The 17,851-nt window shown below is 39.5% G+C and overlaps 1 protein-coding gene across 3 annotated transcripts in view; it reads left to right on the top strand.

Moving 5' to 3' along the window:
* The window catches only part of Cdkal1 (CDK5 regulatory subunit associated protein 1 like 1), a 533,240-nt gene that overhangs the window by 490,400 nt on the left and 24,989 nt on the right, over positions 1–17,851 (top strand). For all 3 annotated transcript variants that reach the window (XM_048348394.1, XM_048348392.1, XM_048348393.1), the window contains 2 exons: positions 10,082–10,165; positions 12,950–13,114. In XM_048348394.1, the coding sequence (XP_048204351.1) occupies positions 10,082–10,165; positions 12,950–13,114 (249 nt within the window). The remainder of the gene's footprint in view (positions 1–10,081; positions 10,166–12,949; positions 13,115–17,851) is intronic.

Here is a 17,851-nt window from a genome sequence, read left to right as displayed (position 1 = left end):
AGGACTTGCATGTGCTTGAAGAAACCCATTTTCACAGCAGGAGAGGAAATGGGAAGAAAGAATTGAGATGCAGGTGCAGGGTAAGGCAAGTGGGCTTTTTCCCTGCAGCCTGAATGCCTTGCCAATAAAGCAGAAGCTGTAGCTCAGCTCTCAGGAGCTCTCGGAGCTGAGCCAAGAAGGGGGTTGGGGAGAGAGAGAATAATTGTTATTCAGTCTTCTTTAATGAGATGTATTGCCCAGTGCTGAAAGATTGTGGCTGTGTCTTTTGTTATGCTAATTAGACACCATTAGAGCTTGGCTGTCTTTGATTTCTGCCTTAATCTTTTCTGCTTCCTCACTCTCCATCCTATTGGCAAATGGTTGAAAGATGGTGGGGTGTACTGCACGTGTTATTTATTGCTGGCATGGATGCTGAGTTCTTTGGTAATAGGGTGGATGATAAAAGATTTATCTTACCAAAGACAGTATGTATTTTGGACATTCTTTTTTTTTTTGGCTTCAAAAAAATTAATTTGAAAATGATTGATTTCTGTCTTTTAAAATCCAACCACCATTGTTATTTTTTAGCCACACCAAATGGGAAATGACAGATTGGAAAATTTAGATAGCCACTCCTTGGTTGCCTGGATTTCCCTAAAAACAAGCAGCTAGTTGGTTGTGCCTTACGATTTTTAGAAAGGCTGGAATCTGCCAGAAAAGTGTAAGCAAAAATAATTTAGTGGTTGCAAGAGCACTTTATAGACATTCAAAATTTCTGCCTTTTATAGTTTATGGATTCATTTACATTCTTTCCATAAACAGAAGCATTGCCACAACTGAGAGTATTTGTGGTGAGGTTTTCTAAACTGATTTTTGAAAAATGACTGATATGATCCCATTCTAAATAGTGAAGTGAGGGATCCCAGTAAAATCCTGAAGAAAAAAAAAATCCATCGTATGTTTTAGAGCAACATTTTCCAATAGAAATACAATATGATCCGCGGAGTTATTTTCATTTATCTGGTGGCCACATTAAAAAATAAATTAAAAGAACCTGATGAAATGAGTGCTAATGTATTTTATTTAAATCAATATATATCAAACGTACTCTCAGCATGTAAGCAGTATTAAAATTAATGAGCTTTTTTACACTCTTTCTTCATGTTAAGGTTGAGAAATCTTACATGCCTTTTACCAATGTGGGTTTTATAGCGCATCTCATTTTGATGTGCAGAATTCCAGGTGCCTATTAGGAGCTGTGGGTAGCTGGTGACTAGTGGATGAATGAGCCAGTCTTAAGAGCAATTAAGTAATTCATGGCTTCACTAGCATAACTGTCAGGATCAAAACCATTCTTAATTTTATATATTAAATATTGGGAGCTGTATGACCTTCACCAAGTCACATTTTCTAAAGGAACTTGGTCTTCCCATTCAGTTTGAATGAAATGATCAGTTCTTCTCTTTTCATCCACAAGAGATCTGAACACATTCTAGCTCGCCTATCTTCCCCCTAATTTAGTTTTCTCAAAACAGCTTTCTTAGAAGGCCACAAACGTGAATTGGAAAATGTCCACACCTACTCCTTTATTCCCCTCAAAATATCTGAACCTTTCTTTGGATTCTTCCCAGCACTATACTACTGCCAGTGTGTATGATGGCAAGGCTGATGGAGGTTCAGTGCCACGTTCTGTGAGGGAGGACCGAGGGAGCAGGCTGGAAAGGGAGCTCTCCTTTCCTGCACATGACTGAATTACAGAATGAGAGAGAAAGGGGAAAAGGTTGTGGACGTAACATGTAAATGATAACGTGTCCCCTCATGGCATTTCTTGTTCCCCTAGTGAAGTGGGGAAATCGGGTCTGACTGGCACCATCTTGGCCACAAGGTGGACAGTAGGGTCTGACATCTTGTCTTCATGGTGAGGAAAGATGAAACTGTGGAAGCAAGGGCGGGGACTTGGCTGATAGGTTACTAAACCTGTCAGTTCAGTGCCTGGGACTCAATTTTCCTATATTCTGCCCCCTAACGTGACCCTATTCAGGCCTGGGCTAGCACAGGTGCCATTATGCCATGCCACATGTCTCCCTGTACCTGTCCTGTCTCCTGCCTCCTGGCTCTTCTCAGGTTACCATGGTGTCCCACTTCAACTCTCCATTAGAGCTGAATTGGTTTGTTGGTACTGTTTTGTTCTTTCTTTCCTCTTTGGCCTTCATGGCTGGCTGCTGGTTTTTGAGACCGGAGTTAGTAGCCTTTTACTAAAGACTCCAGATTCGACCTTTCAAAATGTGGCTTCTCCTTTTTCTCGACTTATAACAATAGTACCTGGCTTCCTCTCAAATGCTTCATCCTGATCAAACTCTTCCCATAATGCCCTGGGTGCCCTCTCAACCAATGAAAAGAGCCAAGACACATGTGCAGGATTACAGGTGTGGGCAGGCAATCAACACAGAGCCCAGGGAAGAGGAGAAATTGGAGAACTCTTGAACTAGAAAACTACCTGAAGAGAGGACTTCATTGAACTCCTCTTCAGTTCTCTCTCCACTTGGAGAGTTTCTACTACTTTCTTCCACAGCTTCTCTTTCACTTTCAAATACGCTTTCCCCTTTTCAAGTTTTCACTGTTACCGACTTTATTTCTATACCATTCAGAGAACAAAGACCCACTCTCAAATATCAGTAACAATAGATCTCTCTTCCCCTCAAAACAAAAAAGTGTTGGCCTTTTGTCTTTCTGATTTTCTTTTTTACTACCCCCTTCCCTTCCTTCTAAACTTGGCTTTTTAAAAAATTGGTTTATCAGTAAAACACAAGCATCTCCCAAGAAGGTAACCTGTTTAGGAGCTCAGAACATTGTGTGTGCGCACACATGTGTAAACACTTTTTTCCTCCCAGAAATACAACCTTGTATGCATACATGGTTTGGGCCATTTGTGGAAGTAACGATATGTCTTTATTCAGTGTTTATCTCTTTGCCTGAGAGTGAGGTAGCCATTTTCACATCTCTATATTGATAATTTAGATTGTAATTTCTTTTGGATTCCTTCTTCAGCATTTTCCATTTATGCATTTACTTATTTATTTAAGTTCTGAGTCTCTTTGCTAGGGCAGCCCTACATCAGTTGTAGTTATATACTAGTACTTTTTTTTTTTTTTTTTTTTTTGTCAGTTGTGGGGCTTGAACTCTGGGCCTGGGTGTTGTCCCTGAGCTCTTCAGCTCAAGGCTGGTGCTCTACCACTTTGAGCCACTTCCAGTTTTCTGGTTAATTGGAGATAAGAGTCTCACAAACTTTGCTGCCCAAGCTGGCTTTGAACTGTGATATCAGATCTCAGCCTCCTGAGTAGCTAGGATTAGAGGTGTGAGCCACTGTCACCCAGCCACACAAGTACTTTTGGTTTTAGTATGTTTTAAAACAATGTCCCTCACGGCATATAGTCAGAAGACTATATGACTAATAACTCATATTTTCTAGAGCATTATAATTTACTTTTCACCTTTGCTAAGGTATTATTGACTAAACATATATTTGACAATACTTAAGACATATAGTAGAATTGTGGACTTGCCCGATGATGAGGACAGAGAGGAGTGGGAAAAGATCGGAAGAGAGGGAAGGAATGGCATGTTGTTCAAGTTTGGGGATTGAGCTTATAATAGCATATGTATCTTCTGTTAGTCTTATTCAGACGATCTTACAGGTATATTTTTATAAGCAGTATCTAGCCCTGGGGCTTTAAATGTTGTGGATTGTAGAGCTTGCCAGGTGTTGGAAAAGCAGATTTGGCATACTTTTGTCATCTGTGATAAGTAGGAACAATTATGTCTGCATTTATGGAGTAAGTAGATTTCATTCTATGTGTTCTTACCACAAAGGCTGAGTATGGTAATGTACAACTGTAATCCCAGCACTTGGGAAGTTGAGACAGGAGGATTTCCAGTTTGAGGCTATCCTGGACTATGTAGCACAATTAAAAAAGAAAGAAAGAAAGAAAGAAAGAGAGAGAGAGAGAGAAAAGAAAACAGAAGGAAAAATAGTTCCACTAAAGCATTGTAATTATACAATACCTCAGGATATTCTAGAATATCAAGAATGTACATATAGTGGTAAAATTTTGCTATCCGTTTGGATTAGAAGTTTAGTCAGTAGTAGGTACAGGTCTTTTTTTTTCTGGAAAGGATCAGGGTATCATTTGTAATGAAACTATTTGCCATGCAGTTGGCTGGCTCCCTAACCATAGATGTCAGTAGCTTTGTTATTAAGAATAAGGTTTTGCCAATTATTCACACCTATAATCCTAGCTACTCAGGAGGCTGAGGTCTGAGGATCAATCACAGTTTAAAGCTAGCCCAGGTAGGATGGTTTGTGAGACTCTTATCTCCAACTAACTACCAGAAAACCAGAAGTAGAGCAGTGGCTCAAAGTAGAAGAGTGCTACCTTGAGCAAAAGAGATTAGGGACAGCGTCCAGACCCTGAGTTCAAGCCCCATGACAGACTGAAAGCAAAAAGAATAAGGTTTTGCCTCTATTCAGGAAGATGCAAGCTTGCAGTGCTATCTGTTATTGAGGTGGATGTGTGGCTTGAAAAACTTGAGCGAGCAATTGAAAGAAAAGGTGAAAGGGCTTCTGGGGAGAAGAAAGCTCCTATTTGATTAGGTTGAACAACTTTGAGTATGGTCATCATCACTGTAGGAGGACAGACTTTTAAAAATGCAAATTTTTTGCCATCTTTCTTTATATGCCACTTGTGACATTTCCTGGGGGTACATGTAAATTAATTACTTAAAAGGGTGAGTCTTCTGCTACCAAAGAAAATTCTTTCCCCTTTGAATAAATTTAATCCTATTGAAAAATGCAGCATAAGAATGTGACTTTTCACACAAAAGGTATTATTTTTTTAATCTAATAGAATGTATTTTTAATCATTTTCAGAACGAGACACTAGGTCTCTTTCAAAACAGATTATCAATTTCTCCTTCTAAGAATACCCAAGTCATCCAGTCAGCTGATGGCTAGCCCTGGCTATGGACTGAGAGGCCTGTTTCCTATGCTATCATCATTTCTGACACACATTCCTGTGTCATGGCCCTCTTTCATTAGAGAATGCATTGTGGAGTACGGATGATATTAAACTTTAATGTTATTGCTATTATTACTGTGGACTGTTTTCTAAGCATAAGTATGCCTGCTTCTTTAATTCTAGTATCTACAGGGCCAGAAAAACAGAAGAGTGCATAAACAGTCAGGAAAATTGCTGTGTACCCTGGAGACCGAGCATCGCAGGCTCTGCCTGTTGTGAATGATGAATCAAAATGGAAAGGTTATCATTTTCATTAGCTAGGAAAGAACAAGACCATACTTTTCTCCATGTGTAATTACAGCAGTTCTCCGGCAGCATTACACTGCAGTAATTAGTCTAAAGGTGTGTGTGAGGGCAAGCTTGTGCACAGACACTAGAAATATTATTTCAGAGTTTAAGGTCACAGCTTCGTGTTTCACATGTTCCAGGCAGTTTGAAGGGGGTTGGGGAAACTGATTTTACTGGAGCTAAAGAAAGACATTTGACATTTTCCAGAGTCGTGTATTCAAAACCAGTCAGGTAGAAAAATTGTATTTTATTATCTACAGTAAAAAATAAATAAATAAAACTTACCTGCAGAAGTAGCATGTCAGAAAATTTTTGTAGGATAAGCAGAGATAAAATTCAAGATTATTAGGATTGTGGTATAAACTTAGGAGAACTTTTGATATGTGTTTTGTAATCTCCTTTCTTTTCCTAAACCCAAAAAATGGACAGAAAAAGTAATTGTTAGAAACTTCTCAGGGAAAGGAACATAACCTTTTACCATCTTATAACTGTTCTCAAGCCATAAATACTTACCTTGCACAAATTCTCAAATATATTTTATATGCATGTGTATATATCTGACCTTCATAGGATTTTTTATTATGAACAGTCAAAGTGAAATATTAAAATGTATCTAACCCAATACCTCAGATTAGACATTGAATTGACATTATTATCCAGATATACCTCTCAGGTTTTCAGAGTATAAAACAGGTAAGAAGACAAAAATCAAAGTTTAAAAAAAAAGGAAACTTGGCATACTTTATATTTAATGCCATATATGAGTTTGAGAGAAACTTTTGCTTTGCTCTAGAAAAAGAATACTTATACAAGTAACATTCCTTACTTAGTTAAAGGTATTAACCCAAATATCCTAATGCATTTGTTTAACTTGGCTAACATCTGCCTTTCTTCAAACAATTCTTTTGAGCATCTCCTTTAAATCCTCATGGAGCCTCATAGGCTAATGGTGTCGTCCAGCATTCATTCAACAACCAAATTCTCCTGGAAACCACTGCTTTCTGTCAAGCAAGTGTGTTTTGTGCACATTCTCTTGGCCATATGGTTAGAACTGCTGTTTCTCACAACTTCAGGCACTTGGGAAATCTGAAGCCTAGATATAATACAAATGACACAGCTCACTGATTATGTAACACTAAAGAAAACCTACACAGAAACTGAATCTTAAAAATATTGCTTTTTGTTTGTCACAGATGTTTCTTTACTGTAGGAAAGGACATCTCTGCAGAATTAGATCTGCCACGCTGTGAGTTTTCAACAGCTAGCAACTAAATAGGAGGCAGAGAGTAGTGGAACAGTTCAAAGGCTCCCTTTCGTCTCTGCTACTTTCACCAAAATTGGTGGGGTAGCTATGCTCACTCCATGTCCTTACTTTTTTTAGGGGAATTCAGCTTTCCTTTTCTGCCTGTGTGCTGTAAACAGACATATACAAACACACTTGTACATGTGCATGTATGGGAGCTTTTCTTATCTATCTCTTGTCACCAGGGCCTGGAGGACTATTGCACATGTACTCCATTACCCCACATCTCCACAGCTGCTGGTCACATAGAGCAGTATGTGAATTTTTCAGCACTTTTCCTTACTTCAGTGGCCCAATCTGTAGAATGGAGCAATGGTTTTACAAGACTCTTTTTATAATTATAATTGTTTTATTTTTATCATTATAAAAACAATTATTTAAGCTAGACACCAGTGTCTTACATCTATCTATAATTATAATTACTCAAGAGGTTGAGAGCTGAAGATCTAGGTTTGAAGCCAGCTGCAGGGAAGTCCATGAGACTCCTATCTTCAACTAACCACCGAAAAGCCAGAAGTAGAGCTGTGGCTCAAGTGGTAGAGCATCAGTATTGACAGAAGAAGATAAGCAAGAGCACAAGGCCCTGAGTTCAAGTCTCAGTACAGGCATAAATTATTTTGAAAAACTAAACAAAAGTTAAATTCTTTTTATTTATAAAATACATGTAATAATACAAATTTGTTTTATTTTCATAAAATGGCTTTGGAAGGTAAGATAAAGTGAAGTTTTGTGCCCTGACATTTGATAAATTACAAAGTATACGTCATTTGTTTTAAGCAGTTCCTCATGACTAAGAGCCTTTATCAGAAGTTTAAAGACTTGAGTTAAGTAGAATTGGGTTGTTTTCTTGACAGAAGAACGGCAAAGATTTGCACAGAAAAAACTGAGTTTTTTGCTGTAATGGAACTTGTTACATACAGAGACACTCTTGGGATATTGAAAATGAGATTGATTACTATGATGCACATACAGTCTTTACCCACACTGTGTTATTATGAAGAGCTGGGGTGATAGCAGCTAGACAATGTAAAGGGAGGTGATTCATCTAAGAAACATACTTGAAGGCCATCCTCTGCCCTGGGGACAGTGGGTAGGATGGTGGGGGGTGGGGAATGAATAGATAGAAAGATAGGTAGGTAGGTAGGTAGGTAGGTAGGTAGATAATTAAGGACTTGACATTTGTATGCATTGGCTTAGCCTATAAGTTCCTTTTTCGTTACCAAAGCACATTTCCCTTTTCCAGAGTTGCATCTGAACTTATTTTCCTTAACTTCTCGTAGGCGTTCAGATTACTTAAAACAGTTGATTCTGTTCAACGTTGCATCTGATAGTCACTTGTAGACAGCTTCATTTCTAAACATATCGAGGAGAGCTTTTATAGTATTTACTGTGGTTTGGGGGTGGGGATGGATGGCAGCAGTGTTTGAGCCAGCTTTAGACTTCTGCTCACCTTCACTCAGTGTACTTGGGAACTTGAGGACCTCCGCAAGGAAATAGGGTGCCAAGAAAGGGGCTTGACGCTATGGCAGTTCTCCTGGGCCCTCCTTGTAAATGACAGTTAAGTACTGACTCTTGATAGTTTTGTGGTGGTTGAGGGAAAGTCCACCCCGCTACTGTGTAAACACAGCAAGTCTTTCTAACTGTGTGTACATTTAACTGTCATCGTTATTATCTCCAGATGAAATAGAACAGCCCAGAAATGTGGCTACAACTGTCCACATAAATTCTCACGTGAGTGGAGAAGCAGCATTTGTTTCCAGTGGCTCAACATTCTCACACTTGTTAATTCCCTGAAAACTTAATGTTAGATGAAGTGTAATTGCAGATTTCCTTAAGAACCATTGACAGATACTTATCCTAAGTTATAGCAACTCACACAGTGAACTGTGGGCAAACATTCCAAGTTTTCCTCTAGACGAAATACTCCCATGAAGCCCAGCATTCTCCAATCCTTTTGGATAAACAGAGCCATGAAGGAACTTGCCTTTGAGGATATTTGGTTTAAAAAAATATATACTGTTGCAAGAATTTTCATTGCAGGCCAGGGACTGAAATTAGTCTTTGAGATGGTAAGAATCACCTCAGAGACCTTACCATCTCTGGCTATACTTTGATTGCTGAGTAAATAGATGGCAAATGATGGTGTATTAGGTATTTGGCATTGTCTGCTGTTGAGTGAGGGTTGCTTTTTTTTTTTTTTTAATTGTTAGGTGGTCTATTTAGTGCAGCTGTGTTTATGTTTCCTAAATGATAACTACTTGAACATGGTGACAAGTCCCTACAAATGAGAACAGGAATCTCTTTAAAAAAAAAAAATCATCCTGTCAATGTGCTTCAAGTCTGGGGGTGGGGATTAGTATGTATCAAGTAGCCATAGCAAAAATAATTCTAGGCACCATCATTCAGTTCAGCTGGTTTTCTAGATGACTCATTTTGACAACCTTTTTTAAAAAAAAGTAATAACTGATTCATAAGTGCCACATTTCATAATGGAACAAATTTTGTTTTTGTTTTTTGGCCAGTCCTGGGGCTTAGACTCAGGGCCTGAGCACTGTCCCTGGCTTCTTTTTGCTCAAGGCTAGCACTCTGCCACTTGAGCCACAGCGCCACTTCTGGCCATTTTCTATATATGTGGTGCTGGGGAATTGAACCCAGGGCCTCATGTATACGAGACAAGCACTCTTGCCACTAGGCCATATCCCCAGCCCCCATAATGGAACAAATTTTGAAATGGTAGTTTTTGTTGTTGTTGGGTTTGGGGTTTGTTGTTGTTGAATAGTCACTTGTCTTTGTCATTTAACTTCTCGGTTATTAAAAATGAGTGTTTAAATTAGAAGTGCAGAACTCACCATTAACTGTAGTAAAGAGACACTGGCCTATGACAGAAAAACGCATAGTCAGAAGATACTTGTGAGAATTAGTCATTTCTGAATTGCATGCAACATGTGAGGCGCTAAGCTGCTCGGGCCTAATGACTAGTTTTTGGAGGCATTTTCCTGAGTGCTACATCCCTCATAACTCAAATGAATGTTTATTATTATTCTTTCATATTGCCAAAATATTTTCATGAATTTTTGGATTAGAAGCAGCTTGTTCTGACTTGTTTTGCCACTTTGTTTCTTGAAACAAAATGATATTTAGATTTTTGGTTGTCTTAGAGGCCTTAATTATCTTACTTATGTTGAAGGAAGAAATAAGTTCTGTTTCAGTTATGTAAGAAAAGATACTATGCTATGCTAATTTCATATTTGCACAGTTAATATTTTTCAAGAAATTTGAGTCTGTGATTTGACCAGTGTCACTCTTAAATAACTAGCCATCTTCAGTCTACTTTAAATTCAAGAGGACAGGACAAGGTCCACACACTAGCTGGGCCAGCATTTAGTTTTGGCTCTTTGGGTAATTGTCCTTATCGTTCCCTCTCTTCTCTCTACAGGTAGGTGAAAGACAGCAAGTGTTAGTAACAGAAGAATCCTTTGATTCCAAGTTTTACGTTGCACACAATCGATTTTATGAACAGGTAAGAAGCACCTCAATACTCTTGAGTTTTTTCTCCAAAATGAGAAACAAGTTCTGAAATGGAAAGCAAGGGAGATTTCTGAGGGCTAGGGCTAGTGCTCCCCTGGGGTTTATCTCTGTGACTTATTCTATAGTCCACTCACAGCAAAGAGATGCATGCCTGTAGTGTATTTCAGTCCATATGAATCCCTGATAAAATCAGCCTTAGACTTTTGGAAGTTTGGAACCAGGTAATTAACTCTGCCAAAACGCCCCCAGCCTGATGATATGGTGGGAAAAAGTCCTGCTCGGACAGAAGGCAGGAAGGATGTGTGCATGGGCAACATGAGCATGAAAGGCCAGGGATTTCCTCTCAGGCCACGTCAGCCCTGCGTTTCCCTTCTTTGGCTTGGTCATTTAGTTTTCCAGGCTTGTTTAGTTTTAGGTTTTTGTTTTTTAATTTTTACCTTGATTAAAAAATAAAAAGCACTGGGAGCGAAGGGGGAAAAATGTCCATTCTTTGGACTCAACTCAGAATTGTGTGAACCACTGCGTAGAGCAATGTGAGTATAAAATCCTCCTCACTTAGTGTTGGAGGCCACCTCTAGGGGCTCCCCTCTCCCCAGCTTTTGGGATCCTACTTCTCAAGACAAGCAAACAGTTCAAAAGTCATTAAGGCAGGGTCTCTCCAGGAAAAGACCCAAAGCCAGAGCCAAGGAGGAGATGAAATCTGCCCTCTAGCAAAGAGACTCCAGTGGGGGGGGGGGGGCACAGGTCAGTCCAGATTGCATTGTTTTTTCTTAATGTCTGGTGAGTTTTTCTATGTTGGTATTGCTTTCTCATCAGATAGGAAGTGATATTTTGCTATGGGTCATGTCTGGAATGTTAGTGTGGGGACTCAGGCCAGTGTGGGCATGTCAGATAAGGGATGAGCAAGGGAAGCTGGCTTCTCAAGTTAGAAAGCAGAGGGGTGTTGACTGAAGAGGCCTCAGCATTGGTGACCCAGATGGAACAGTCACTGAATAGGTCCAAGGAAAACTTGTTCTGCTCTGTCCCCAGAGGAGACGTCAGCTGAGGAAGGATTCCCAACATTCCACATTTGAGCTGAGTCTCTTTCCCATCTCCTGTCTCATTAATATACTCCTGAGAGCCATTTTCTTATTCAGGCCAACCTTCTGCTCAGCCCTGGGGAGGAGAGTGATTGTATTTCCTTGCCTCTTCCCTCTCCTTTCTCTCACCATCTGGGTTTTTGCCTCAGCAGGGAACTTTTTCCCCTTCATTTTAAAGGCAATGGCATGCCTCATTAGCTGTTTCCTCCAATTTAAAGCAGCCAGGCTTTTTCCAATTATTAAAACCGGAGGAAGAAAAAAAAAAAAAAAAACAACAACACTGAGCCCTTCATTCAGATCAAGGCAGGTTATTTTTCCAAGTCTCCCAGGGATAGTTTGCTCTAGAGATTTTCTTATTTCATAAAAACTGATTTAAAAGGGCTTTCATATCCCAATACTAAAGCTCTTTTAGTTCGTTTGCTTGCCATAAGTAATTCACCACCCAGGTGACCTTTTCCCTATACTTTGATGAAGCAGAGTACTCAGTGGTCATAAAAATCAAACTCAGAAAGACCAAGTTCTAATTCTGCCTCACCAAGAAATTGGCTGAGAGACTTGTGGCTCTTAGGCTTAAAAAAACTTTTTTTTTCCTCTACAACTAAGCCTATCAAAGATGTCAAAAGAATTATTTTCAAAATAAGATGAGTTCCAGAGGTAAAGATTGTATCTAGATATCGAAATGTTGTTGGGTTAGAATGGGTCTATTTATTTTGGACATGAACTTGAAGAGATTGGAAAGCACAGCTACAGTACTAAAATAGAAATGTAAGGGAGACTGAACGCACTCACACCACCTATAAGTAAGTCCCAAAGGAGGGAAACATTTGCTCGAGGTAAACATTTACTTTTATCAGCATTCTCTAGTGGAAAGGGACCATCTGATCGTTTCCTGTGAACCAACCAAAGTACTTTTCAGGGTCGCTTGTTCTGTGTGGAGGCAGCCTCTGAGGACTAACAAGCACTTACTTGCCTTTACTAGAAGAGCAAAAGACTCACTTGGTGCTAAACATCAATGGGTTGTGTTATTAAGGATGCTTTTCAGTGTCCTCCCTCTTCTCCTGGAACACTTGTGTGTATACATCACAGATACACACACACACACACACACACACACACACAGAGGCCCTCCATGAAGTATCTGTTACTCTGACAGCTAATCAGGAAGGTATTTAAGAAACACACACACAGGGCTTTCATCGTTATTGTCTTAGTTTTCTTCATTGCATGGAACAGCCAAGAGCAGCATATCAAAGGCCTGTCCAGAAGGGACTGGCTGACTGCTGGGGGGAGGGATCAGGGGCTCTCGTCTGCTCATGCCTCAGGACAGCAGTCATCTGGCAGCCGGAGGAGCTCAGTCCACAGCCCCGCCTCTCCTCCCAGGAAAGCCTTCCCATCCTCCAGGAACCCCAATTCCTTGAGAAGCTAGAAAATACAGCCTACTTTGGATCTCAGAATTTGAAAAAGGGCATAAGGGGGCCAAATCAGGAAATCTGAATCAAGTGTAGTGAATAGTGAATAGTGGCTCACTGTGACCAATTTACCAGACAACTGTTAAGATGTTAATGATAGAGACAACTGGGTGTGAGGTGTACCAGAACTCTTTACTGACTTTGTCATAATTCTATACATTTAAAACTAGTCTCAAATACAGTTTATTTAAAACATCAGGCCTTCTGGGCTTTTAATTTTTTTAATAGGTGTTGGTGCCAAAGAACCCTTCCTTCATGGGGAAAATGGTCGAAGTGGATATTTACGAATCAGGAAAACATTTCATGAAAGGACAGCCAGTATTGGACGCCAAGGTATACACACCATCCATCAGCAAACCACTGGTGAAGGGAGAAGTCTCAGGTTTAACAAAGGTCAGTGAAAGATGCTTTCCTCTCATCCCCTAGTAAAGTAGCAGCTGTGGAAGCAAGTAATTCCAGACCATGTTTCTGTTATCATTTATAGTTCCCTTTTTATGTATGCATGAGGCTTTAATCCTTTCTGACAGATTGAAATCTGAATTAGAAAGATGTGTTTTTGCTGATGCCCACATCTCTGCTTCTGTGCCATAAAGGAAACAGGCTGTTTCTACTGCCAGGCTAGAAAACAAAGAGGAAAACCATTATTTGCAGGTACAAGATGAACAGCAAAGAAGACCTTATCTGGTATGTGTGTATCTTAGGTCTCAAGTAAAAGGGAGTGAAGAACAGAATGCTTTCCCTCTACACTGGTGTTTATCTTGAAAGCCTGCGGTCAAAACGGCATTAAACCATGTCATACACGTGGCTGTGGTTCCACTAGAGTGTTAGCTGGATATCTACTTTAGTCATGTAGAGCGAAAATTAAACATTTTTTTTCTTTCTGTAAAAAAGGAACCCAACCCCTATCTTCTACCTTGGTAAATATGGCTGTTTGCCAAGCTCTCTCTTACATTTCATTGAGCTACAGTTGTAAAAGCTGATGGAGTGTGAAATGAAAATGTGTATCACATTTCTAAGCATCATTTGATGTTCTTCTCCAACACAATTATTAAGCACTCCAAAAAAAAGTATATAGCAATGACGTAGCATATGGGAAAAAGAGAACTGATTTTATTATCTGGTCATGTAATTCCAAAATTCTTTTCATCTGTGTATAGCTCTTCCCTGAGGTGGATTATAAGGGAGTGGTAATGGCACTAACGGAAGTCCAGCTGTACTGTGGGAACAGTGACACAGAGGGCCACCTCTCAGGAGCTTGGCTGGTGTGTGAAGTTTCTTGGGGGCATGGCAGCCTGGCCCACCGTGGACTGGCATGGATTAAGCTTCTGTCAAAACCCCGAGAGTGTTGTCTTAAAAAGCATAAACATTGGTGTTTGCTACTCTGTGTGTGTGTGTGTGTGTGTGTGTGTGTGTGTGTGTGTGTGTGTGTGTGTGTGTGTTTCAACCATCTTATTTGGAGGCTGGGATAGATGGCAACAGTAATCTAGAACTGAAATTATATTGTTAGAAATCTGGCTCTGAATACATCCGTTAAAACTCTTTAATTTTTCAGGAACCTTTTTCTTCTTTTCCTAGATAGTATGTTTTGCAAGCTATATTTATTAACTTTTTTAGTTTATATTATTATAATTTATTCATTTTGCTGTGCTGGGGCCTAGTGCATACTAAACAAGCACTCTGCCACTGAACTCCCTACCCAGCCCTACAGTGCTGCTTGTAATTTGCTATAGTGAAAAGGATTTCACACACACACAAAATAGATAATTATCTCAAAGACCCTGATTTGATTGAATTCTTTCATACACTCCTATTGAACACGATATTATTTAAAACATCACTAATAGTATGTAAATAAGCAAAGGTACAACTTTCAAATAGGTCCTTATCTGTAGTGTTATTTTCTAAACTATGGTGTTACTTCTAAATTTATTGGGGTAGACTTGACTTTTTTCTTCTCCTCCTCCCTTCTTGCAGCCTGAAAAATAGTGTCATCATTCCTGCCAACAGCCTTACTCTGGGTAGGATGGCCAACATGCTAGGTAGGATGAGGACAGAGACCAAGTGGCTGCTGGCCTTCCCTCCGCTTCTAGCAATAGACTCTCAAAGCACACATGAAGCCAAAGGATTTAGGGACATTGGTTTGGGTATTTGCATAAAGGAAAACATCTGCCAACTTTTAAAAAATCACCATTTGTGACTTTCTATAAATTGATAAATCTTGCTTTTATCTCCATGTTTATTTATCTGTTTGTTAGAGGTATCTCCTTTTGCACTGAGGATTGCACTTGCATAGCAGGTGCTTTACCATTTGAACCATGCCCCCAGTCACCCCTCCCCATTTATGTCAGTTTTTAAATATATTCCAGACTTCCTGGGATTAAAAGGCTTTATTACTCAATTTGTCTTAATAGTACATTTTTTTTCTGAAGGAAGTGTCAAAATGAATAACAGAAAGAGAACAATTTCCATTTTTATAAGATTTTGAAGTAGATGATAGACATTGTGATCACTTCTCAAGTGTTTTTGTGCTCAAAGACAACAGATAAAGTTGTGGAATGTGTGTGGGGGCAGGTACTAGTATAAGAATTTAGGGTCTTGTATTGTTCTGTTTTTCCATTTGAACCAGGCTTCTAGACCTGCTTTGTGGCAGTTATTTTGTAGATAAGAATCTAGGAAACTTTTCTGCCCAGAGTAGGCCCTGAATTGAGATCATCCAGATCTCAGCCTCCTGAGTACATAGGATTACAGGTATGGCCTCTGTCATCTGGCCATAGTGCTAGAACTCTTGGAGGAGTCAATTTGACTAGCTGAGCATGGTGCCATATGCTTACAATTGCAGAACTCTGGAAAGCAAAGAAAGAAGATGGAGCACTCCAGGCCAGCCTGAGCTATATAGCTAGGCCACTTCAGAACAAGCGGTTCTTTTTTGATTAATTATTTGGGCAATGATCATGCAGTTCAGTCGCTATTGCATTTGGCAAGGCTGTTGTTTTTCTCCATGAAGATCATCTGCTCAGTGCTAGATAGCCAACCCTGTCAGAACTTTTACCTTTTCTCAATTGTCTGGGTTTTTCTTGACTTTTTTTTTTTTTTTTTTTTAAGAGAAAAATAACGCTCCCTATACCTTTTGCAAGAAAATCTGGAAAGCCAAATACTAGGTTCAAGTCTTTTCCATTAGTAGACGTCTTTAACTGAGAATGTTATGATCATTTTTTAATGTCTTTAAGCCTTTGGTTTGTACTTAAACTGTCACACTTAAGTCCAAGCAGCTGTCCTGTTGAACTTTTTTGGTAAAACATGTGAGAAAAACGGCAGACTCAGAAAAAAAGCACAGATTGGGAGGTAGGAGCAAGGATTATTCCGGCTCTTACATTGACCTTTCCTCCATCAAGTTCCACAATCCTTGGTTGTCTCTATGGAACATGGTAGTCAAGAGTGATCACTAAGCTGGGCACTGATGGCTCACATGTGTAAACCTTGCTACTCAGAAGGCTGAGAGGATCACAGTTCAAAGCCAGCCTGGGCAGCAAAGTCTGTGAGACTCTTATCTCCAATTAACCACCAGAAAACAGGAAGTGATGTTATGGCTCAAAATGGTAGAGCACTAGCACTAGTCTTGAGCAAAAAGAGCTCAGGGACAGCCCCCAGGCCCTGAGGTCAAGCCACACACACACACACACACACACACACACACACACACACACACACACAACCCCTACTCCCCCCTTCCCCCTTAAAAAGTGATCACTAGGGAATCTTCCAGCTCCAGGATTCACTGTCAGAAATGTTTTCTTTGACAAAGCTGGACTGAATGTCTACCCTGTGACAGGACTTTGAATTATATAAATACTAATAAATACTAGGCCTTGTTGTTATTTTCAGGTGCTAATAAGTAAATACCCATAACATGGTAGAATAAGAAAACTATAATGAAGTAAAAGGTTACTCTTCTCTTACTCTTTTCTCATGTTATATTGAGGGTGGCCTCAAATTTGCAATCCTCCCTGCCTCCATTTAGTCTCATGACTCTTTAGAATGACTAACATGTGTCACACCACTTTTGACTAGAAACAAGTTTTTCTTAAGGATCACACTTTTTCTCTTTTCAGTTATTAGAGGAAGGGAACAAGGAGACAATAGAAAAAAAATTAGTCTGATTATATTTAGGGAAAGTAGGAGCTGAATTGTCACCTCCATCATAATAAGAAATATTTTTGAAAAAATATGGTTAATTTCATCAAAAATGTTTTGTCATGGAAGACATCCTAGAGCTTGAGGGGATAACTATGAACCCTGATCTATACTGTGGAATGAATGTTCCAGAATGGAAAAAGGGTTGGATGTAGGTGGTGTGGGCAGAGGACACAGAAGCTTTCATAGATGTTCTAGGACAAGTAATTGAAAGTATGGTTCTCAGGCTCAAAGTGTCAACATTCTGAGTTCAAACCCCAGGACTGGCCAAAAGTGTCAGTATCTGGGATCTTGGGAACAGTGCATATTTTTGTACCCCGAGTTTCTTGAGTCAGAAAGCCTGGGAATTAGAATCAGTGATCCTGGTATTTTGTTTTTGAGACAAGGAAAGTCTCATTTAAGTGTCCAGGCTGGCCTAGAACTCCCCTTTTCCTGCCCTACTCTCATGTACCACAATGCCTAGGATATGATCTGTTTTTTTAACAAGCTGTCCAGTCAAACTGATATACATTGAAGTTTGAAACCCACTCTCTAGAAAAATGATTCTCAAGTGACCAAAAAATGTTTCATATTTACATAGGCAGTTTTAATATCTTAATGTAATAATAGCAAGTGTTCCCGACTTACACCTGGAGAAAACCTACTGGTAGGTTTTCTTAGGCCTATACCAAATCTGTGGCCAATCAGTAGGATAGATACCTGTCATCAAAGAGTAGGGCCAAGTTTTGTTTTGTTTTGGCACCATTTGAAGTTTAATCCTGAATTCTTTGTGAAAATTTTCAAGTAACTGTGCATATGAAAGAATAGAGCAAAGAATAATTATTGCACATACTACTATCCATTGTTGATAGCTATGAACTCATAGCCAATCTTGTGTCATCTGTGTTACCTACTCTTCTCTCCCATTCTCTGATTATTTGTAATGAATTCTCATTTGTT

The sequence above is a fragment of the Perognathus longimembris genome, chromosome 6 (assembly GCF_023159225.1).
Source record: "Perognathus longimembris pacificus isolate PPM17 chromosome 6, ASM2315922v1, whole genome shotgun sequence".
NCBI lineage: Eukaryota > Metazoa > Chordata > Mammalia > Rodentia > Heteromyidae > Perognathus > Perognathus longimembris.
Note: the sequence above shows the minus strand (reverse complement) of the source record. Positions and strands in the feature narration are given on the sequence as shown.